This window comes from Pelodiscus sinensis, chromosome 4 (assembly GCF_049634645.1).
Source record: "Pelodiscus sinensis isolate JC-2024 chromosome 4, ASM4963464v1, whole genome shotgun sequence".
Classification (NCBI taxonomy): Eukaryota; Metazoa; Chordata; order Testudines; family Trionychidae; genus Pelodiscus; species Pelodiscus sinensis.
In genome coordinates, this window is record NC_134714.1 from 118,198,305 (window position 1) to 118,222,635 (window position 24,331).

The window sequence follows — 24,331 nt, forward strand, 5'->3', positions numbered from 1 at the left end:
GCCTTTACTAAAAACGTTGCCACTTTTACTGTACTCAATCCTGCTGAAGGAAGAAGTAAACTGGGCATAATTTTGTTTTTAAGGTTTTTTTCTTAAAAAACCCACATGAACCATTTTTTACTTAATTTTGAACATATCTGAAAGGTATTTTGAAAGGAAAGGAACCTTTCATGAGTATTCTGCTACTAGTTAGTTATGAAATTATTATGTAATTTATGCACGTGATTGATGTATTCAGATTCAGTCTATCACCCCGGTATGTTCTATCACAATGAAAGATCAATTCTGAGATGCTACTGAAAGCCTGAGTCTAGCAGTTACATTCTTACTTTTCAAAGTTTCAGAAGGGTAGCCAAGTTAGTCTGTAACAGGAAAAAATTAAAAAACCACAAATAGACCAGTAGCACCTTTAAGATGAACAAAACATGTAGATGGTATTGTGAGCTTTTCATCTCAAGAAGTGGGCTATGCCCACAAAAGCTTATGATACCATCTACATGTTTTGTTAGTCTTTAAGGTGCGACTAGACTATTTGTTGTTTTTTTAAGTTTATTCTTACCTTTGTTTACTTCCATTTGCTCCTTCTAAAGCTAACACCAAAGTGTATCCATAAGAGTTGATCCTAGTCACACAGCTTCTAAAACTCACCTTAAAATTTGGGCTGAGCTTGATGAAGATGCTGGTTTTCTTATCCCACATGAGAATCAACCCAGTATCGATGTCAAAGACCATGTAGATGCCCATGTAACGGATCTTGTATGGCACTTGCCCTCCATGGACCTTCTCTATCACTTCAAACTTTCCATCGCTGAGTATCAGTTCATAGTTCTAAAAGTGAAAGAAAAGTCACAAGTCAGTAAAAAAGCCAACAGATTTAATATACACATAATTCAATCTACGTCATTTCTTCTATAGATAAGACACAAATGCTGGCATTAAATTTGGAAGTCTGGGAAAGCTTATCTTGTTCAATTGGTTATTTTTATAATGTGATCTACGTTGGGCAGACAGTTGTGCATCCTACTCATACCAGAGACCAGGTACACAGGTTTTTCCCAACTGTTTATCAAAGAAGGTACTTACTTCTACGAAGACTTTAATGGCCTTTGAGCAGGTGGTCCCAGTGGTTCCACAGGGGATATTCTCAGTAATAACTCGGAAGTTTCCAAAGCTGGTACTGTTTTTACCACAGTAATCCTGAGAAGAGGAATGGTAGTTGGTGTTAGTAATGTAAGGTCACCACATACAGGAACACAAGATACTTTTAGAGGTATAATAATCCTAGGAAAGCAGCTTAGTACCTGGACCAGGGTGTATTCACAATCTCCACTAAAGCTGTAGCGTTTGCCATCAAAAGTAATGTAATGACCATCTCCATAAACAGAGCAGGTTGCCAGACAAGGTTCATTGGTACATTGCCACATTCTGTTTTTACATGTGCTAGGAGGGAGAAAAAAGTTCCAAATATAACAAAATGTACTTCAATGTATTCATTTCTCATCACCTAGCCAGATGTAAATTTGATTCAGGATTAAACCTATTCTCCTGGGAAATAGGGCTTACTCCTGCTAAACATTAATGTAACAGCACATAATTTCCAAAGATTAATTTATATTACGATGAAATGGGTAATATGATTGAGAACAATTTAAAAAACTCTGGGTATTTCAAAAACCTCTAAGAATTTTTTTAAATGGATGCACCATTTAGGGACTGCACATAGACTGAATGGGCATAAACTTTCCCCATGCATCTTTAAAGGAGATGAGGGTATGTAAAGCCCATTATTGTCCTAAACATTTAGGCTATGCCTACACTACAAAGATAAATCAGAAAAAGAAACACAATTTGTGGTACACAAATTGCGTATCTTTTTCTGATTTACTTCTGAAAGAGGCTTTTCTGAAATTTGGCCCATCTATGTGGGGCCAAATTTCAGAAAAAAACCCGTCTTTCAGACCATCCCTTCTTCCTTGTAAAACAAAGTTTACAGGGATGCCAAAAAAACTGTGTCTGCTTTTCCGACATTTTTTGTTAAAGGGATGTGTTCTTGGTATACCAGAAAAGCTGTGCAGTCTAGACATAGCCTTACTGTCCCTGTTTGGCTTCTAAAAGAATGAAGAGAGCCTATTTTTTATGATGAATATTGGATTTCGGCATTAGATTCTAATGCTGAACTAACTACCAACCCTCTTACACTGAAGAACCCGATTACCAACCAGATTTCAGTGTACAGGCCACTTGCATATTTATCATCACCTTCTATTGGATGGAATATAAGCTCCATGCAAGTGAGTGCTGTAAGTCTCAATTCTGTTACAGCAAAATGAGATTCTCTTCTAGTGTAATGAAATGGACATGTAACTATTAGGACTGTGAAAACCATACTATTCAACGTATACATACCAGGTATTACAGTTGACTTTGATTGTTTCTCCTGGTTTGTAGGAGGCCTCATTGTGAACACACGGACAGTCCTCCACAGCTATACAACCCCTTTTGCCGTCTGACACTAGATCATTAGGGCAAATGCAGCCAGAGACACACTGTGTGCTGTACTGTAAGAACCAGAGTGAAAACACCCTTTGTGAGATCATGTCAGTGAAAAAGAATCCTTCTGCTCCACAGCACAGTGTGTGTGAGATTTAATTTTGGTGAGGACACAAAAATGTTGTCAAGTGGGCATAAGGAATTGGCACTTACGCATCCCATGTCAAGTGTCTGACAGCTCTTCTGGCACTCAGATCCAACTGTGCCTGCAGTGACATTGCTGCAGTCAAAGTACACCATTGGCGCTGCACAGACTGCAAGAGACAGAACCCCATATGATAGTTGCGATCAAACACAGAGTTATCAGTTATTGCTATGGCGATTATTGCCATGAACAGGTCTGAGAAGCGTCTTGATTTAAGAGTAAAGCCAAGGAACACAATCTAACATGAACACTGCCGTTACTGGTAAATAACCTTGATTTGCTCTGTAACGTGTTTTAACTCACTGATGAAATCATTGTACCAGTATAGCTGAGCATAAGGATTGGTTTAGAATGATGAATGACCTCAGATATAGGAGCTCATTTTCTTTGGTGGTAAACTTTGAATACAATTCTTTGTTAGTGTGAATTGTTGGCAAAGAACATTTGCAGCTAATTTACGCATTACTTTGACTAAAAAATCCATGTTAATCTTTATATAATATCTTGCAATTCAGTTTATCCTCTTGTAATTGTACTATAATTAATGGGTCACATTTTAGTATAGCATATGCAGAGTTTTCGCATTCTATGCGATGCCATGCACAAATGGCCAGTTAGTTACAGAACTGGTCATTTGCATATTTAATTACCACCTCTGCAAGAACAGATATGATAACTGGAGCCAAATCCTGCAGTCTTTATTTAATTAAAACTCCGACTGAAATATTGTGCAAGTACCATTGTAGGGTTGAGTGCCATATCTTGAATTACCACCTGATAATAGCTGTACTATTAAACATATGAGCTAGAAGTGTGGCCAGATCCTGGTTATTAATGTCATGTAAAAAAATTGGTTGGCGCAAGCCATTGGCACCTGAGAGATCATTAATGTTTTTTCTTCTGCTGAATGGAGAATGGAGTCTGTGGTATGTTATATTTTAGGTTTTACTGGGTACTTGGTGACATATGAGATAAGTACTTTGAACCACCTTTCAGTTACTAAGAATTACATCTTATCATCATTTCTTTGTTCAGAAAATAAACCGATTTTTGTTACTGTATTAAGAGTTGTATTGTTTTTATTTATTTTTGGCTTCCTTTTGTTGACTTTCATTTTTAATAAGTCCTATGGAAATTTGCCTTTTGGAGCACAATTGACAAAGGATGTTCTTCATCTTACATTTCTCAAGTTACTGGCTTCAAGTAATTTTTACTTTTTAGGAAATTCAGTGGTTATTTTATACTGTCTTGTGGCTGTGTTCTTTTTTATGTTACACTATGACCTGATCTTATCTTGCTTGGAATTAGATTGTTTATTTATTGTCATATTTTGTTTCCACTATGCCAAAATATATGCTTTGCATTTCAAGAATTACATCCTCAATACTACAAAGCTGCTATGCAAATAGTTTCTCATCAGTTAATTTCCCTGCTAGGTTTCAGATGTTTCCCGTCTTCATCACTGTAATAAAACAGAGTTCGCTGAAAAGTGTGTGTGGGAATGAAAATAAAACTTAAAGGGGTTATACCTGGCTCTGGTTTTACTCTCATGCAGTCCAGCTTTCCATGTGTGCAAGAGCTGTTGGAAAGAGAAGAGAATTATGTTTGTTTAAAATTGTAATTAGCTATTTGGAGAACAACTTCTACCTTGCCATGCATCCAGTCTTTCCTATGGAATTTGGAATACTGAAATGCCACCTTTTGGACAGAGATAGACATCCTTTCAACAGAACTGCATATACTGTTTGCATACAATTTTTGCTGTAATTGTCCAGAAAGCAAATACACTTGTGCCTCATGCTAAACCAGCGCCACCCAGTCAATTTGTCTACATACGATTATTACTCTTAAAAAGGTTCTCCCATAATATTATTGGTTTCAGCAGCATTCTTCATTTTTCAATACAGGGGATATCAAACTGGTAGACTGTTTTTTTTAAACCTGAAAAAAACCGTTTAAATTCAGGGAGAAGTTAGTTGATTGGATTAAAGAAAAACTTCTAAACAGAGACAATCCTAAAAACTGAAGAGTATTTGTGGTTTTCAAATGGAAAATTCTTAGAGGGAGAAAAACACATTTGAGTTGACTAGATTCCATAAGATGTACATGATTCCATGATTGCCGGTATACAGCCCCATGTTTTATTAAAGAACCTCTTACCATATGACACCGTTGTCGTGAACAACCTCCCCAGAAGGTAACATGGATCCTTTATAATAACAAGGACAGCTGGTAGCAGGAACACATTTCCCATGTTCGTCCAGGTAAGTTCCGTTTGCACAAGTGCAGCCATCAACTGGAGAGAATTTGATGTTGCAGGTGACATCTGGCTCACTCAAAGACCGGCAAGTGGGTTGGCAGGAATCAACAGCGTAGCTGTATGTCAGGGATTTGGGGCATGAAGTTATGGCTTGAGAGAATAAAATAAAGTAAGTTACATATCTTATTTAATTATCACTATCAATGCCATATTTTGAATATACGGTAAACAATAAAACAGATGCTGACCATACATAGATTAACGTGCAATGGACTAAACTCTGTACTGAAGTCAACAGCAATGTAATTTACATGGCTTTTGTATTTCTACTAAAAATATCCCCTAATTTACTATCTCAGTTAAACTAGAGAATCTCCTTGCTAACAACAAGGTTCCTCCAATTTAAACAAGAGAATTAAACTCATATTTAAGTGTCTAGTTTATTTTTGTTTGTTTGTTTATTTTCCTCCTTCCACCATCAGCAGATTAAAGAAATGAAACTGGAAGCATCCTAGTTTATATTAAACCCACAGAAAAAGCCTTATGCTCACTTATATGTCCTTATGACTCATGCATTGTAGTCATAATTCTCAAGAATCATCTTCTTTAAGTAACTTCCTACTTATTGCTCATTACATTCCCCCATTATTCATACACCTTAGATTCTATTGAGGAATTGTTTCTACATCATCAAACTTTTGTTTAAGATATGACTGGTTGAGCCCTGGATTTCTTGGAAACAGATATAAAGTACCCACTGGTTGATCATTTTTACCAGTAAATGGTTTAACAACTTACTGCAGACATTGGTCCTCCATTCCTTCAAAAGGACTCCTTTGGCAGCACAGGCTCTGACGTAGCTAGACAGGGCAGCGCACATACAATCTTCACTCTTTTCACAGTTACAGGTGTCAAACAGACAGTTCTAGGAATACATATAAAACTCATTAGTAACTATTGAACTGCTCAAAGAAATTTCCCTTTAAGCTTTTACATTCACATGCCAAAATCACTAGCTAAATTTAGTCTTATAATGGATTATAGAGCCAAATTCTGCTTTGTAGTACTCACCTTGAAATTTATTGGACCAAATTTGTGCTCTGATTTACCCCGATATAGATATGAAGTATGTCAATTGGTTTAATCTGAGTTTCTGTCAGTGTAGTTGAGACTGGTACATTGATATCTGTGCATTTTTATCTATATAAAATGTAACTAGTTCTTCTCTGTAGTCATAGGTATTTCAGAGTGGCTGGCTACGTCTAAACTGGCATGATTTTCCGGAAATGCTTTTAATGGAAAAGTTTTCCGTTAAAAGCATTTTCGGAAAAGCGTGTCTAGATTGACAGGACGCTTTTCCGCAAAAGCACTTTTTGCGGAAAAGCGTCCGTGGCCAATCTAGATGCACTTTTCCGCAAAAAAAGCCCTGATCGCCATTTTCACGATCGGGGCTTTTTTGCGGAAAACAACTCTCTGCCCAAATGGGAGCAGCATAGTATTTCCGCAAAAGCACTGACAATCTTACATTGAGATTGTCAGTGCTTTTGCGGAATTCAAGTGGCCAGTGTAGACAGCTGGCAAGTTTTTCCACAAAAGCAGATGATTTTGCGGAAAAACTTGCCAGTCTAGACACAGCTGCTACGTCTAGACTGGCATGATTTTCCGCAAATGTTTTTAACGGAAAAGTTTTTCCATTAAAAGAATTTGCGGAAAAGAGCATCTAGATTGGCACAGACGCTTTTCCGCAAAAGCACTTTTTGTGGAAAAGCGTCCGTACCAATCTAGACGTGGTTTTGCACAAGAAAGCCCCGATCACCATTTTCGCCATCGGGGCTTTTTTGCGCAAAACAGTTTTTAGCTGTCTACACTGGCCCTCTTGTGCAAAAACATTTCCGGAAAAGGGCTTTTGCCCGAAGGGGAAAGTCAAAGCATTTGCACAAGAAGCACTGATTTCAGACAGTAGAATGTCAGTGCTTTTGCACAAAATCAAGTGGCCAGTGTAGACAGCTGGCAAGTTTTTGCTTTTGCGGAAAAACTTGCCAGTCTAGACGCAGCCAGTGCGTATAACATGCAAATCTCGATTACTTCCCTGCAAGGGAAAATTATTCTGAGTACCTGCAAAAAGGATGCAATCCTTTACAAGGAAGTTAAATAGATGACTGTAGCTGTATTTTTTATGTATTTTTTTTATTTGAGGGGAAAAAATAATTTTACTATTTATATCAGATGTTTACAACCAATGCAGAATTGTATACAAAGTGAAACAAGTTAACCTACGTGGAGAAGGAGCAGATTACATGAAATCAAATTATAATTAAACATTATTATAGCTTGATGAACCTGTCAGAAACCAACCTGGTGTTTAAACCAGCTCCTCCTTGTCTGATTCCTGGTTTTCTTGGCATTTGGTATCAGGGATCAGACTCTTATTGGTGCTATTATAAAAGTGAAAGAAATAACTAGCAAAGTACCGTGTGGTAAATATCTGGATCCACTGTCGAATGGCATTCAGCAAAAGGGCCTTGAGGATTAGTCAGCAATCTACACCAGTGCTGAGCATATTTTTCTGTAAAAAAACAGAAAATGAGATTAATTCATGTTTCATATTATGGGATTAAATTCTCTTTTCACTTACATCCCTGTAATCTCATTGGCTACGTCTACACTGGCCCCTTCTTCGGAAGCGGCATGCTAATTTTGAAAGTGGGAATAGGGAAATCCGCGGGGGATTTAAATATCCCCCGCAGGATTTAAATAAACATGGCCGCCGCTTTTTTTCCGGCTTGGGGAAAAGCCGGAAAAAAGCGTCTAGACTGGCCCGATCCTCCGGAATAAAGCCCTATTCCGGAGGATCTCTTATTCCTACTTCAAAGCACTTTGTGTTCAGTGGACTTTCAGAAGCATAATGGAGAGTAGAATTTGGCTCTGTATTTCTTCAGACACAAAAAACTGCCCTTTCTCTTTTGTACAGAAATATGAACATGTCATAAACTGACTGAAGCTAAACCAAAGTGTCTGGCTTTGATTAAGCTGTCAGAGGGATTAAAAAAAAACTTTAAAAAACAACAAAGGTCCTATAGCACCTTAGGGTACATCTACACTGCATGCTTATTTCAAAATAAATAATTCCAGAAGACATACTCCAAAGTAGCTTATTTTGAAATAGCGTGTCTACCCTACAAGGAAACCTCAAAATTAGTCTGAGGTAGTTTCCCCTGATGTGGAAGCGCTAACTCGATTGAGAGCCCCAGGAGCTACTACAAAGTAATTTTTTTGAATGGCTCCGGGGAGAAGCTATTTCAAAATAGCGGCAGTGGAGCATCCGCACTACAGCTATTTCAGAATAGGCATTATTTTTCGTAGAATGAAATTTACAGAAATTGGAATAAGCTATCCATTATTTCAAAATTATTTTGAAATGACGGAATTGCTGTGTAGACACTTGCATTGTTATTTCAAAATAATGTCATTTATTCTGAAATAATGGTGCTGTGTAGATGCACCCTTAGGGTATGTCTACACTGCCACCCTAGTTTGAACTAGGGTGGCTAATGTAGGCATTCGAAGTTGCAAATGAAGCCCGGGATTTAAATATCCCGGGCTTCATTTGCATCTTGCCGGGAGCCACCATTTTTAAATCCCCCTTAGTGCGGACTCCATGCCCGCGGCTACACCCGGCACAGAGTAGGTAGTTCGAATTAGGCTCTCTAATTCGAACTACTGGTACACCTCGAGGAGTAATGGTAGTTCGAATTAGAGAGCCTAATTCGAACTACCTACTCCGTGCTGCATGTAGCCGCTGGCACGGAGGCCGCACTAAGGAGGATTTAAAAATGGCGGTGCCTGGCAAGATGCAAATGAAGCCTGGGATATTTAAATCCCGGGCTTCATTTGCAACTTCGTATGCCTACATTAGCCACCCTAGTTCGAACTAGGGTGGCAGTGTAGACATACCCTTAGAGACTAACCAAAAATATATAATTAATATCATGAGCTTTCATAGACAAAATCCACTTCTTCAGTTTGTCATCTGAAGAAGTAGGTTGTGCCCATGAAAGTTCATGTTACTATCTATCTATATTTTTGGTTAGTTTCTGAAGGTACATCTATACTACAAAGAAGATCAAAGCTGCCGCTGTCAATCTTCCGGGGTTGAATTAGTGGGTCTAATTAAGACAGCTAATTCAAATGGAGAGGGGCTCTCCCGTCAATGCCAGTAGTCCTGTTTTCATGAGGAGTAACCAAAGGCAGAGTGTTTTCCTTTTGACTTCCTGCAGAATGGATTGTACCAAAAATCAAGTTAAGGTACTTCGACTTCAACTATGCAATTAACGTAGCTGAAGTTGTGTATCTTAAAAATTCAACCTTGTCCCATAATATAGTCATACCAAAAGATACTACAGAGCCATTGTTGTTTTTTAGTTTTTTTTAAATTAAGCTGTGAAAGCCTGAGATTATGTTTTGAAAAAAGAGATCCTCACTATGGATTACCAGTATCTCAGTCCATATTAGAGGCAGAGTGGCTTGTGGACTCAAAGCATGTATGTACTTTATTAGCAAAAAAGAAAGAGAATCATGAACCAACAAATTCTAGGTATGATTTATGACTCACTTTGTCCAAATATGCAAAATTCTGAGCGCACCATGTCTCTTAGATGTAACTCATCATCTTACAGAATGGAATGATAACCTCTTCGGTGCCTCACTTTTTCCATATGCAAAATGGGAATATTAAAACCAAACTTCTTAACTCACAGGAATACTGTGAGATTGTACAATGCTCTATTAGTCATAAGTATTATTATTTATTAGGAGAAAACCTAAGTCATGTCTGACTGCAAGTGGATGAGTGAGATTGGATGAGTTAAAATGAATCATAGCATCCTGTTAATATTTCTTGAAGTTAAATAATTGCCTTGTTTTTCAAGCTAATCTTCTAAGATTTAATTTCTAAAACCGTCTATGTGTCACATGGAATTTAGAATCTGAATTTGTTTCTATTACATATTTTTGTCAGTTTTGTTTGTATTTCTAATTAGAGAAGAAAAATATTATATCAAACATACCATTTTCAATGCTGAGGGAACATGGGTTCTCAAAGATGTTTTTTACATTAGGACAATCAGCTTGGGTTTTCCAGGTGTTGGCAAAGGCGGCTGCTGTTCCTTCCACTACACCACTTGTGGCTTTGAAGTCATCTGCCTGGATACTGTTGAAGTTTCCACAGAGACCTTAGTGGCAAACAAAGGATTTTGAATCTCATACTAGATCAAAGGTCATTTCAACATATGAGGGTCAGAACCTGCGCCTTCCAAGTTACACACCTCGTTAAAGACCCATGTCTCCAGGTTGACGTTACTTCTTAAAGCTACCTCTAAGAACAGTTGCCTGTGAATATTGGACAATTCTGGCTACTTTTCCTATCTCTATTTTAGGGACCCTACAAAACACTTCAAGACCCACTGATAGGCTATGCTTTTGACTTCTCAGCCTGAAAAATGTCTATACTTTTATTTGACCAAAGTAAGCATAACATAAAAGTAAAAATTGTATTCTTGCCCTTAATCTTATAAAAGCTCAGCAGTGCTTTCCTTCCTGAGCACAATCTTACTCTCTGATTGTCTCCCACCCATGTAAGCTGTTTGTGTACTCCTTCTATTTCAGAGTCCAAGGCTCTGTGTCTTCAGCGCTAAGAGGCACAGGTTCTTTTAGTCTGTGTGAAGCAAAACTATGTACGATGCTGTTGAACCCTTATAATAGGCCCTCACATAATACTATTTCACAGTAGGAAAGACATTAGATCTCATAAGTCCACTTACCACATGTCTGCCCTTTGTAGGATGGGTCTAGGTTAATAACAAGTTGCATGATGGGTAAAAGCTGGATCACAAGCTGAACACCAAAGTTTGTTTGTACAATGATGAAGAAGGAGGAAGGCCGGAAGATGGTGACATTGCCTACGGACAAATGACAAAAGGAGCATGTTTTTGTAAGTGATCAAAAATTGCAACAACTGTCCTATATTTACAAAGATTCTCTTTATGCCAAGCTGCTGCTACAAGAAGTATGATTTTATCCCTCAGGGAAAAAAGGGAGAGTTAATTTGAACTGGATCTAAAATCTGTTGCAAAGTTAGTCTACGGCTACTCTTGGCAGCAGGCATGCAGAGCACTCATCCAATCCGGAAATTTCTTTGGAACAAGAGGATGAACATGAATTTCTGTGTCCAGCAGAAAAAGGACTTTTGCTCTGTGAGAATTACCTAACAGGATTTTTTCCAAATTTCCCTTCCCTCCCATATGGAAATATTTGATACGTGTATGGTAGCTATACTCTGTAAATGTGAGGAAAACGAAGGAATTCTCGATAGCATGAATGCCTTTAATGCTGAATAATCTTCATGAAAACAGGCAGAAGAAGCACTGGGCCACTTAATGGCTCAGTAAATTGTAGACCAGTTTTTTTGGTCCCTGTGTACACCACAAATATGTATTTTGCTTCTGCGATAGTACTTGATCCTGGAAATATCAGAGTGATGTGGTATCAGCAAATTGAAGAGGTACTCTCTGATTATCATAAAACTCAAAGATGTGGAATGAGCAACACTAATTATTTTAAAAATATGAGTTTGCTACAGGGTAACTTAGGGCTTTTCTATACTATGGAGAAGATCGACTCCACAGTAGTCGATCTTCTGGAGTTTGAATTAGCGGGTCTAGTGAAGGCCCACTGATTCAAACTGAAGGGGCGCTCCCCTTGGCAGTGCTAGTCCAGCTCCTCGGGAGGATTAAGGGAAGTTGATGGGAGCATGTGCTCCTGTTGGCCTCCCGCTCTATGAATGGCACCAAAATGCAATTTAAGATACTTCAGCTACGTAATTAACATAGCTGGAGTTTGCGTATCATAAGTCAACTTTCCCCATTAGCGTAGACCTGGCCTTTGAGCAGAATGTAACTGAGAGTGGCAGCAAAGCATTAATCCACCCATGTTAAAGTCCATAAATCCTACACTTATCTCCTAAGAAAACATACCTGCAGAGAGGGGCAGCTGTGTATACATTGTATTCACAAACACACTGCCAGAAGGTTTGATCACAACAATCTGGAAAGAAGAAAAAGACAATTGGTAGGCAGGCTTAGGGATAGTACAAAGCTTTTCAGATATTTCATATCAAGTATTGCTCAGGATGAAGAAAAAGTCAGATGTTGGATATAGTGATAATCCATTTTCAACACAATAATGTTTTTATTACTATCCTATTTTCTATAAGCTTGATAACTAACAATTATTTAGAAAACTGTATAAAATGTAAACATCAGACAACTACCAATATCTTGACTTCCATTATCTGCACTATGGTTTCTTTTTGCTTGATCAAAGCTATACCTTATTTGATTAAAAAATCAATTGACTTCCTATGTGTGCTTTTATGTGTGTGTATGTATCCATCACAAACAATACGGCTACATCTAGACTGGTCCCTATTACGAAATAGCCATGCTAATTTCCAACTTTGGAATAGGGAAATCCGCGGGGGATTTAAATATCCACCGCGGGATTTAAATAAACATGTCCGCCGCTTTTTTTCCGGCTTGGGGAAAAGCCGGCAAAAAGCGTCTAGACTGGCACGATCCTCTGGAATAAAGCCCTTTTCCGGAGGATCTCTTATTCCTACTTTCAAGAGATCCTCCGGAAAAGGGCTTTATTCCAGAGGATCACGCCAGTCTAGACGCTTTTTTCCGGCTTTTCCCCAAGCCGGAAAAAAAGCGGCGGACACGTTTATTTAAATCCCGCGGGGGATATTTAAATCCCCCATGGATTTCCCTATTCCAAAGTTGGAAATTAGCATGGCTATTTCGTAATAGGGGCCAGTCTAGACGTAGCCTACATGTGTACATTCATGAGCACAGGATTTGAATTCAAGGGCATCTATGTTCAAAATATTATTGATACGATCTAAGGCTGAGCACAATTCTTCAGGAGTAGAAGTCGGGGTGAATTTAGTTGATGATGGATAAACACTTCTTGCAAGCTACTGATGACTAAAATTGTATATTAGTTTAAGCACAGCACACCCCCCTCTCACCAACCTACCCAACAACCCTCAGTTTTAAAAACATGAAAGCAAAAGGTTGGGTATCTGTTTTTACTACTTACAGTTTGTCCTCCACTTATGCTGATGGCTACACCTTTCAGGCATGTTTCGGTGTCAGTTAGGCCACATTTGCGTACTTCTCCTAGAACTGTGAAGGCATTGCTGTCACAGAGCTGAAAAAAATAAAAACAAAACCCATAATGTAAAAAGGGACCAGTGTCAAATAGCATTCTGGTCATAGTAAATTTTGTTCATTCCTTTTCTTCGTTATTCTCTCATATACATATCTGTTGATATTGACCAAAGTAAGCTGGGGTACGTCTACACTACAGCGCTAGTTCGAACTAACTTAGTTCGAATTAGTTAATTCGAACTAAGCTAGTTCGAACTAACGCATCTAGAACTAAAAACTAGTTCGAACTAGCGTTTTGCTAGTTCGAACTAGTAAGTCCACATTGAGTGGACTCTGAACAGGGCTTAAGGATGGCCGGAAGCAGTGCCGGCAGGGCATAAAAGGAGGACTTAGAGCATGGAGATGCTGTCTCAGGCTAGCCGAGGGCTGCGCTTAAAGGGTCCCGACCCCCACCCCGGACACACAGTTCTAAGGGGTGCCCCGCTTGCAAAGAAGTTCTGGCTTGGAGTGCCCTGAGTGCCCACACTGGGCACATCACACCACTCGGCCATCAGCCCGGCTGCACTTGCCGCAGGCTGCCATCTGGGGAGAGGGAGTAATTGGGGGGCTGCAGGAGAGCTTCCACCCCCAGAAGCCCTCAGAGCCAGCCCAGTCCTCCCCATCGGGGGCTCGTACCCCATTCCTCCCTCACCTCCTTCCACTTACCCTTCCCTAGCCCCCCTTCTTATTGATGTACAAAATAAAGCTAACGTTTCTTCCAACATTGACTCTGTCTTTATTGAAAAAAACTGGGGGAGACTGGGAAAAGGAGGTGGGAGAGGGGAAGAGAAAGGCTGGGAGAGGGGAGGGCAACTAACATGATCAGGGGTTGGGAACAGGTCCCAGATGAAGAAAGGCTACAGAGACTGGGACTGTTCAGCTTAGAAAAGAGGAGACGGAGGGGGGAGAGGATAGAGGTCTCTAAAAGCAGGGGTTGGGTGGAGAGGGTGCATACAGAAAAGTTCTTCCTGAGTTCCCATAAAGAAGGACTAGAGGACACCAAAGGAAAGGAATGGGTAGCAGGCTTGAAACTAGTAAGAGAAAGTTGTTGTTCTTGACAAAGCAAATAGTTAACCTGTGGAACTCCTTGCTGCAGGAGGCTGTGAAGGCTAGAACTAGAACAGAGTTTAAAGGGAAGTGAGATAAAGTCATGGAGGTTGGGTCCATGGAGTCCTATTAGCCAGAGGGTAGGAGTGGTGTCCCTGCCCAAAGTTTGTGGAAGGCTGGAGAGGGATGGCACGAGACAAATGGCTTGGTCATTGTCTTCGGTCCATCCCCTCCAGGGTCCCTAGGGTTGGCTGCTGTCGGCAGACAGGCTACTGGGCTAGATGGACCTTTGGTCTGACCCAGTACGGCCATTGTAAGCTCAGGGCTCAGTGTCGGGGGTCTCAGTGGACCCCCTTGATTTTCATGCACACCTGGTCCTGGGTGGCCAGGCTGGCAGCTCTCCTGCCCTAGACGGCCACTTTCCTGTGCCTAGTGCGGAGATCGTGGACGAGGTCCATGATGTCCGCACTAGCCCAGGAAGGTGCCCGCCTCTTGCGGTCCAGGGCAAGCTCCCGGGAGCCGCCAGCCTGGTCCCGGCAAGAGGGGGTGGGCTGGGGGGCATCGGGTGGGTGGCTCTGTGCCGTGCCAGGTGCAGGGTCTGCTAGCTGGGTGCTGGCAGGCTAGCACCTGGCACGGGCACCGTAGCCAGCCCGTGCCCCTTTAAGGGGTCCGGGGCCGGGAGGGGGGCATAGAGTTTCCCTGGTGTTGGCCAGAGTGGCCACCAGGGAAACCTGGGGAGGGCTAGCCTCCCACTAGTTCGAACTAAAGGGCTACACAGCCCTTAGTTCGAACTAGCTAGTTCGAACTAGGCGTTAGTCCTCGTAAAATGAGGTTTACCTAGTTCGAACTAAGCGCTCCGCTAGTTCGATTCAAATTCGAACTAGCGGAGCGCTAGTGTAGCACCTATTAAAGTTAGTTCGAACTAACGTCCGTTAGTTCGAACTAACTTTGTAGTGTAGACATACCCCTGGTGTATACACATGCAACACAATGAAGAGTTTCAGATGACCATGGCATTAAATACTTGACATACCCGGGGGAGATTTCAGGGGTGTTAATGTTCAGACATTCCTAGATTAGCAGAAGATATTTTGTGGCATTCTCTTTTCAGTTAAAATTTAACCTGACCTCATTGAAAATGAGGTGATTGTAGCTGATGAAAAGGATTTCTAGCACACAGCTGTTAGATGAGGAAAGATAACTTTTTGTGGCTGTTTTTTTATTTTTAATATTAAATGTTATTACTTTTTTTAACCAAAGTTTCTATATATAAGTCACTGAGGGTATGTCTATACTACAGCATCATTTTGAAATACCTTATTTTGAAATTACATGTCTAAACACAAAATGCATTTCAAAATAGTGTTTTGCTGTTTTGAAATAGCGCATCCACACTGATAGGATGCTGAATCGCATTTAAGGCCAGCCCGAATCAGTTCTGGCAGGGTATCAGGTCAGGAATTACCTTGTGTGGCTGCTGCCTGAGGCTATCTGAGACCTGTGCTTAAAGGGACTCCCCTGGACAGCTGGTTCTAAGGTTTCCCTACTTGCTTGCCTACCTCACTGAGGGACAGCAAAGCATTTTTTTCTTTGCGTGCTTGGTTACCCTCACTCAGGACACCTCAGCACTCTGCAGCATGGAGTTGGAGCTGCCCCTGGGCACTGTGGTGCTTCTCCTGGACGTGTTGCTGCGAGCCTGTTCTGCAGGCAGTAACAGTTTCCCTGGTGTGCCCCACTGGGGGCTTGTGCCTCATTCCTCCCTCACATCCTTCCACTTACCTCTTCCTAACCCCCCTTCCTGCTGAACAATAAAAAACACGTGTTCATTACAACAAAGCCTCTTTATTGAACAAAACTGGGGTGGGGAGGGGAATGAAACTGAAGTGAGACTGGGGAAAGAAGGTGGGAGAGGGGAGGGGGAAACCTGGGAGGAGGGAGCTGCCAGGGGGAAGCAAGGAGAGGAAGGGGAAGGAGAAGCTCAGGGCTCAGCGTTGAGAGTCTCGCTGGCCCAACTGTCTCCCAGCACCATTGGTGTGGGGGCCTCAGTGTCTCTGGGGGTGTGTGGAGGAAGAAGCAGAAAGGGGAGAAGGAGTGGGAGGAGGTGTGGTAGCTGAGGAGGCAGCAGGGGCTGGAGCAGCAGGAGACAGCAAGCTCTCCCCCAGGGTCAAGGACCACTTGTGTGGCATGGATCATAGTGCCCCCAAAGATGCGGTCCATGGCATCAAAATAGAGGTAGGGGTTTGGGTCAGCCCCTGATTGGGAGCTGCCTTCTGTGGCCCTGGCATACGCCTGTCACAGCTCCTTTATTTTCAGGTGAACCTGCTCCTGGGTTCACATGTGGCCTTTGGTGGCGAGGCTGGCAGCCATCCGCCTGGAGACAGTTGCATTCCTCCATTTAGTGGAGAGATCATGGACATTGGAGGCATCCCCCCCAAACCTGAATTAGGTCTCTGATCTCTGCACTGGACCAGGCAGGCACCTGCCTTTTCCAGCCCCTGGCAGGCTCCTGGGAGCTGGCAGACTAGTCCTGGGGAGCGGTGGAGGGCTGGCTGGCACTGGCTGCCTGGATCATGCTGGGGCCACTGGGTCAGGGGCAGTGACTGCTGGCTCTGGGCTGGCAGGCTTGGAACTGGCACAGGCACTGTGGCCAGAGTGTACCCCTTTAAAGGCTCTGGGGAGCGGGGGAGGGAGAGGAGTTTTCTTGGTTGTGCCCAGAATGGCCACCAGGGCAACGCTTATTTCGAAATAGCAGTTTTGAAATTTGTGCTATTCTTCATGGAATGAGGTTTACCAATTTCAAAATAAGCCCTCCCCTATTTCGATTTAATTTTGAAATAGCGGTTTGGCTGAGTAGACACTGGTAAAGTTGCACTAGAGCTCTGCACGAGGCTTCTGATACGAAGCACATTTAATCAAGAAAGGCAAACTGGGTGTCCAACTTCCCAAGTAAGTGTTTGAATTCATTTTTGGGGGGCTATTCTAAAGCCCCTTGAAGGCAATGGCAAGAAACCTATTAATTTCATTGGTGTTTGGATCAAGCCCCATGTTGAGACTTCCAGTAGCACTAAGTAAGAATCTTTCAAATACTATCTTGCATTGCAGTGAATGCCCAATTTCATTTACCTTTGTCAGGATATAGCTGCAATCTCCAAAGAAGGAATAATGTTTCTCGTCAAATGTGGAAATGTGGGAACCACCTTCAATGGAGCAAGTGCCAGGGCACGAAAGGCTGACACAAGTCCACTGGCCTCCAGTACAGGTACTGAAACAAAAGATGAGAGATATTTGTTAAGCTTGAGTGACACAAGCCTAAGGAAAATATTAGAAAATGGGGACCGATGGCCACTTCATTTCCTCCTCTGCTTTTGATCTCTGCAAGTAGATTAACTGATATTGCACTAACAACTCAGAATGAATAAGGGGAAAGCATTTCTGTCTTCATGATAATTTAGTTTCAATCTAAAGCTATTCATTGCAAATCTCTAAATCAATGCAACCCTTGTGAAAGTGGAAGCAATTCTATTCAATACCAAAATGGATCATATCTAGAATATTCATATTTCAGGCTGGAGTCCCCAGTGGGTTTATGTTACTCAGGGCTGATTTGAGCATCCAGAGACAGGATTTGATCCTCCTGGGTTTGAAAATGAGGTAACTTTTGTCTTATTCAAGTTTTTGTTCTCCTGCACAGAAAGACACCAAGGAGAAAAAAAAATTTACCGAGGATTTTAAGTTTCAGACTAATATATTGATTCCCACATCCTATACAATCGGTGATTTCTTCCCCACTGACAACAAGGATTAGGTAATGCATACAAAGGGAAAGGATTTGAAAAAAGTAGTAGATTACCATGAAGTGCACTGGGATGCAAAAGAAGCTCCTGGACTGTATGTTTCACCTTTGTAGGTACAGGGGCACTCAATAAGAGGAATGCAGCCTGAGCTGTTAATGTCATCAAATACGGTTCCTAAAGGAAGAAACCAGTATGTAGTAATTCACTCTGTTATGCATTCCAGGAGTTGTTTTGGAGCACACCTGTGGAAAGCATCCTAAAACATTTTGTGTTTCTTTTTTATTACAGATGAAATGGAAAAACCAAGCATTGTTGGACACTGCTATCCACTGACTGCTGTGGATGTGTAGCCAATTAAGAACTGGCTAAAATCCTAGAACTTCTTTGCTCTATAATTCTCTGGTAGGTGCCTTTGTGAGATGGGCCTCGTTGATTTGAATTAGAAGATGACAGAGCAGCAGGATGTAATAGCTCAAACATCTGTACATTTTCATTGGGACCTATTTGAGGTGTAAACAATACACACCCTACAGCACATAGTAGCTTCAGGGAGGATAGTTAATTTATTCTGATAAGAGATAAGGACACAAGGGAGTGCAACATGGGCCAAAGAGCAGTGATGGGAAATTAGCTGAGAAAGATAAATTCACTCTAGTCAGCAAAAATCCTTAGCACCAGAACTTAGTTTTCATGAAAATAACAGGCAGTTATGAATGTTCCCTATAAGCTGAGCAATTGGGTGGCTGCCCAGGAGAGTCAAATGCCACCTAGCTTATTAGCAGGGCACCCACAGCCTCACACAAACAGCAGCATGGTTTTCTATTGGTGGTGCACATCTGCACATGGCGTGGTGCATATAACAAAATTTATTCTGTACACAAATAAAAAATAGAGGGAACGTTGTCAGCTACTGTACCTACACTTACAGATGAATGTCTGTTTATTATGTATAATTCCTGAAAATAGCTGTTCTTATAAACTGATGAGTGCTCCCAACTCCCAGGCTACGTCTACACTGGCCCCTTTTCCGGAAGGGGCATGTTAATTTCAGCTATCGTAGTAGGGAAATCCGCGGGGGATTTAAATATCCCCCGCGGCATTTAAATAAAAATGTCCGCCGCTTTTTTCCGGCTTTTAGAAAAGCCGGAAAAGAGCGTCTACACTGGCCCCGATCCTCCGGAAAAAGCGCCCTTTTCCGGAGGCTCTTATTCCTACTTCGAAGTAGGAATAAGAGCCTCCGGAAAAGGGCGCTTTTTCCGGAGGATCGGGGCCAGTGTAGACGCTCTTTTCCGGCTTTTCTAAAAGCCGGAAAAAAGCGGCGGACATTTTTATTTAAATGCCGCGGGGGATATTTAAATCCCCCGCGGATTTCCCTACTACGATAGCTGAAATTAACATGCCCCTTCCGGAAAAGGGGCCAGTGTAGACGTAGCCCCAGTGTTTACAGAGAGAGATGAGAACAGTCAGCGCTGCACAGAATCAGTTGTTAATGTCAGGAAACATTTCTGTGGGTAGAAGGTGATTAAATATAGTCGGCTTATTGCTAACAGTGGCTAAGGAAGTTGCCAGGTTTAGAGAGCTCCATCTCTAGGATGCTGTCACATACTCATTTCAGTCACTTTGTGGCACATTGGACGCATGTCCTGAGTAAACCCCTGTCATGGGTATTTCCATTACCATGGATAGAAGGAAGCACATGTATCAAGGAAGGAAAATAGCTCTTACTGTAGCTGTGGAACAAGCACTAAAACGTACCAAGTCACCTAGGAGAGCTGCTCTACGTATACAGATACGTGTGCTGATGCTTTTGAATATGAGAAAGGGATGAATGTAAACTTGCCTGGGGGGCAGACGCAGCCATCGGTACAGTGATCTTCACAGAGCTCTGACCTTTCCGGGTTGGTGCAGGTGTTGGCGCAGGGAGAGCCACATTCCATGTGCTGCATGTTGTAAGGGCACGTCTTGTCTGAAAGTAGGGAAAAGGACAGAGAGTTCTTGAGTGAATCCTCCTTTAAACCGTGGCGAGGTGGCATCTGTGTCTGATGATGAATTCTTTGGAGATGTGTTAATACTGGTAATTTGTTATTGACTCCTGCAGGGAATCCTGGAATCCCCAGTCACTGGAAAATGTTTAAACCTTTTAATTCTTGTAAGGCCCCGAGGCACTTAGGTTAACACTGACTTTGTGAAAATGAGCTGCTTAGGCCTCTTGATGGACGTCTGCATAGGAATACATTTCCAAAGTTTGGAATTTGTTGCACGCAGGCCCAATGTCAGCATTTCTGGGCCCCAGGGCAGAAATCAATGGGCTGTCTGCCCCCCTCCTTCAACTGGGGTCACAAGCTCCATCCTGCCTGGAGAATCCCCAAGTACCCCCGTCCTCTACCAGAAGAGCCCTCAGCCAGCCCAGCTCCTTCCCCCATTTGCTTGGATGAACCCCAGGGCAGCCGCATTGCACCAACCTATCCTTTCCCAGGTCAAGCCCACCTGCTGTGGGAGAAAAGCTGCAGCAACATCTGATTGAAAGCAGTGTCTGATTGAAAGACATTTTCGATATGCCCCATGCAGGTTTCAGGGCCTAGTAATCTAGCTCCAGAACCTGCATGGGGCATATCAAAAGCATCAAGACTCAAGAGATGCTTTCCCCCAGAGCAGACAGAGCTATCACGGCAGTGGCTGGAGTCCCCAGGCCCTGGTCAGTTGCCCCCTTTGCTCTCCTGTGTGGCGGGGCCTGGTGGCAAGCACAGAACAAAGCCTCTTCTTGAGACACTTACTGCACAGTCCTTCAGTTCTCCAGTTCAGAGGTTGCCCGCCAGCATGGGAACACTGCCGAGAGTATTCAGCAAAGGTGTTACAAATGCAGAAGTCAGTCAGAGACTCTTCACAGCGGCACAAGTCTTCTACGCAAGAGTTAATATAGTCTTGAACTTCAACCAAGGCATTGCAGTTCACAAATGCTTCACCAGTCAATACGGTCTGGCAGATATCGCTCTGGAAGGGAAAATAGCAGTGTTAAAGCTATAGAGATTAGAGAAAGCCAAAGAGCTATTTTTTTATTGAGATATTTCAAAGTGTTTCACTTCAAGACATGCCGTTGACCTCATTTTGATTTGTGTTATGCTTTCCTTCTCTTCCAAATTTCCCAACTATTAATTGAATGATATGGAAGGAAGCACTTTTAATTTAATGATAGGAGGAAGCACATACATATCAGTGGGAAAAAAAACCACTCCAGAAAAGATCCTTACTAATTCATTAGAGCATTTTGTGGGAGAGGAAGGCATAGGGTCCTCGCATTGTTCTGTGGGTCCATCCATCTTCTGCATATTCCCAAACTGCAGTTCTGTCAGTTTGATGTCTGCAATAAACAGGTTTTTACAAATTATTCTGGTGTTTTTATTGGCTTTGAAAATGAAAGGCAGGATTCATTTTGGGTGGAGGTTGGTGTACTCATAACAATGACATTGATGAGATTTGTAGTGGTAATCACAAGGGGTACGTCTAAACTACATGGCTCCGTCGACGGAGCCATGTAGATTTGTTTGTTTGGCAAAGTCAAATGAAGCTGCGATTTAAATGATCGCGGCTTCATTTAAATTTACATGGCTGCTGCGCTGAGCCGACAAACAGCTGATCAGCTGTTTGTCCGCTCAGCGCGCTAGTCTGGACGCTCCCCTGCCGACATCAAAGCCCTTTGTCGGCAGCCCCGGTAAACCTCATCCCACGAGGAATAACGGGGCTGCCGACAAAGGGCTTTCATGTCGGCAGGGGAGCGTCCAGACTAGCGCGCTGAGCGGACAAACAGCTGATCAGCTGTTTGTCGGCTCAGCACGGCAGCCATGTAAATTTAAATGAAGCCGCGGTCATTTAAATCGCGGCTTCATTTGACTTTGCCTATGTGTCTAATCTACATGCCTCTGACGACAGAGGCATGTAGTCTAGACACAGCCCAAGATAGCAAAAATGAAGAGTGATGAAGATAGTGTGAACAGCTGTCTCAAGTTTGATGTTGAAATATATAAAAAAAAAATAGGAAGTCACCTGTGACAGATTTATCCCTAGGCCAACCATAAAAATATTAGTTCAAATGACATGAAAATAGTCCATGCCAATATTAAACATTGGTGTAGTTTAATATTAAATGTCAGTAGAGTATCACAATTTATCTGTGGATCAGTGCCTATTGTCTATGAAGGAAATACCATTCTGGATTTCAGAAGACTGGAAAAGGGCAAATGCAGGGCACATCTTGTTTGAAAGAAGAAGAAAAGGATAGAGAGTTCTTAATTTAATCTCCATATATTGGCGTTCCCATTTAAAAGCTTGGAGAGGTGACATCTATATCTGAAGATGGATTCCTTAATGGTACGTCTACACTAGCTCACTAGATCGATCTAGGGAGGCTAATGAGACCGAAATTTCAAATTACGCTCAGGATTTAAATATCCCATGCTTGATTTGCATGTTCCCGGCCGGTCTCCATTTTAGAAATTGACTAGGCCGAAGTAACTGCCCACGTGTACATGTGGCAGTGAAACGGAATTCCTATTTAAAGCCCTTAATTCGAATTAGGTGGTAAACCTCATTGCAGGAGGAATACCACCTAATTCAATTTAGGGCTTTAAACTGGAATCTGTTTCACTGCCACGTGTAGACATGGGCAGTTACTTTGGACTAGTCAATTTCTAAAATGGCAACCGGATGGGAACATGCAAATCAAGCCCAGGATATTTAAATCCTGGGCTTGATTTGCAGTTCTGGTCACCCTCATTAGCCTCCCTAGATCAATCTAGGGGGCTAGTATAGACATACCCTGAGAGATGTGTTCATATCTGCCATTTGATATTCATTCCACTGGGGAAAACTGGAATCCCAGTCACTGGAAAATGTTTAAAACCTTTAATTCCTGTAAAGCCCTGGTCTATAAAAAGGGAAATAGGGACAACCCAGGGAATTACAGACCAGTCATCCTGACTTTTGTACTCAGAAAGATTATGGAGCATCTAGTTAAGCAATCAATTTGAAAACACACAGAAGATAAGGAGATAAGTGACAGATAAGTAACATGGTTTTGTCAAAAAACAAATTGTGTCAAATTTACCTGATAGCTTTGTTTGAAGAGTAAAAAGGTCTTGTAGATATAAGGGGTGGGGAGGGGGGAAGCAGCAGACTATTATATCTTGACTTTAAGAAAGCTTTTGATACTGAGTCACATGGCAATCTCATAAAAATAAAACTAAGGATATGCAACCTATATGTTCAAAACTGATTGGAAAACCATTTCTAGACAGTAGTTATCAATGGTTCACAGTCCTGCTGGAGTGACATAATGAGGAATCCATTCTGGGTCTGGTTCTGTTCAATATCTTCATCACTGATTTAGATAATGGCATAGAGCAGGGGTCAGCAACCTTTCAGAAGCGGTGTGCCAAGATTTTACTTATTCACTTCTATTTATGGATCTGTGTGTTGAGAGTTGGAGAGTGGGGAGGAGGGAAAGGAACAGGCTGCGGCAGGCTGGATAAAGTGCCCATATTTTCTGAACCAGCTGCGGCTAGGGAGAATGGTTTAATTTAAATACTCTAGAGCAATCTAAGCTAATGAGTGGGCTCCATGAATGGCCCTCCTTTGCCTCAACGGTCTACAAGATTGTCTTAACCAAGACTGTCTCCAAGGATAGGGTAGATTTTCTAACTGCACACGTACCCAAAAGTTGTGGGCTGTGCCAATTGACCCTTAGCAGCAGAGGGAGTGCACGGCTCTCAGTCATTGTTGTGGGCAGTCAGCGCACACCTCACTTCACGTGCCCTTGCTTTGTGTGCATGCCACCCTAGTAATACTAGTGGTAGATAAAGTACATGGACAGAAGCCAGCAGATTCTGTGTGTGGGCCACACAGAGAACCCAATCAACTGCGTGCAGCTTGCGGGCCACATGTTGCTCACCACTGGTCTTGATAAGCCTGCAATTAGTGCAGGGGCTTGGGCTAGATGGCCACTCGAGGTCCCTTGTATGACTCTATTACAGGAAGTGAAATCAAACTGCAATGCTGAACAATGTGTTTGTTACTTACTGTTTGACAGGAACTCATTATAAGTTGGAATGCCATTGAAGTCTCCACAAAGCCCGCAGGTTTGATTGGCATATTTCTTATCCAGTTCCACCTGAAAAAAATGGGGCGGGTTACACACACAGTTAAAATGTACAGTATATTCAGTGTTAAGGATAAAATTCACTACTATCCATAGGTCCATCATAAGATCCATGTA

General features: G+C 42.0%; 1 protein-coding gene across 1 annotated transcript in view; it reads right to left on the bottom strand.

Moving 5' to 3' along the window:
• The window catches only part of MUC5AC (mucin 5AC, oligomeric mucus/gel-forming), a 70,263-nt gene that overhangs the window by 36,268 nt on the left and 9,664 nt on the right, over window positions 1–24,331 (bottom strand). Inside the window, exons 6-24 of the mRNA XM_075928213.1 lie at window positions 24,136–24,226; window positions 21,312–21,421; window positions 20,838–21,054; window positions 19,904–20,029; window positions 18,120–18,237; window positions 17,393–17,531; window positions 13,113–13,223; window positions 11,987–12,056; window positions 10,775–10,912; window positions 10,022–10,186; window positions 7,427–7,521; window positions 5,754–5,880; window positions 4,856–5,105; window positions 4,225–4,274; window positions 2,704–2,804; window positions 2,407–2,558; window positions 1,302–1,440; window positions 1,084–1,197; window positions 649–828 (exon numbers count right to left, since the gene is read on the bottom strand). Of these exons, the coding sequence (XP_075784328.1) occupies window positions 649–828; window positions 1,084–1,197; window positions 1,302–1,440; window positions 2,407–2,558; window positions 2,704–2,804; window positions 4,225–4,274; window positions 4,856–5,105; window positions 5,754–5,880; window positions 7,427–7,521; window positions 10,022–10,186; window positions 10,775–10,912; window positions 11,987–12,056; window positions 13,113–13,223; window positions 17,393–17,531; window positions 18,120–18,237; window positions 19,904–20,029; window positions 20,838–21,054; window positions 21,312–21,421; window positions 24,136–24,226 (2,493 nt within the window). The remainder of the gene's footprint in view (window positions 1–648; window positions 829–1,083; window positions 1,198–1,301; window positions 1,441–2,406; window positions 2,559–2,703; window positions 2,805–4,224; window positions 4,275–4,855; window positions 5,106–5,753; window positions 5,881–7,426; window positions 7,522–10,021; window positions 10,187–10,774; window positions 10,913–11,986; window positions 12,057–13,112; window positions 13,224–17,392; window positions 17,532–18,119; window positions 18,238–19,903; window positions 20,030–20,837; window positions 21,055–21,311; window positions 21,422–24,135; window positions 24,227–24,331) is intronic.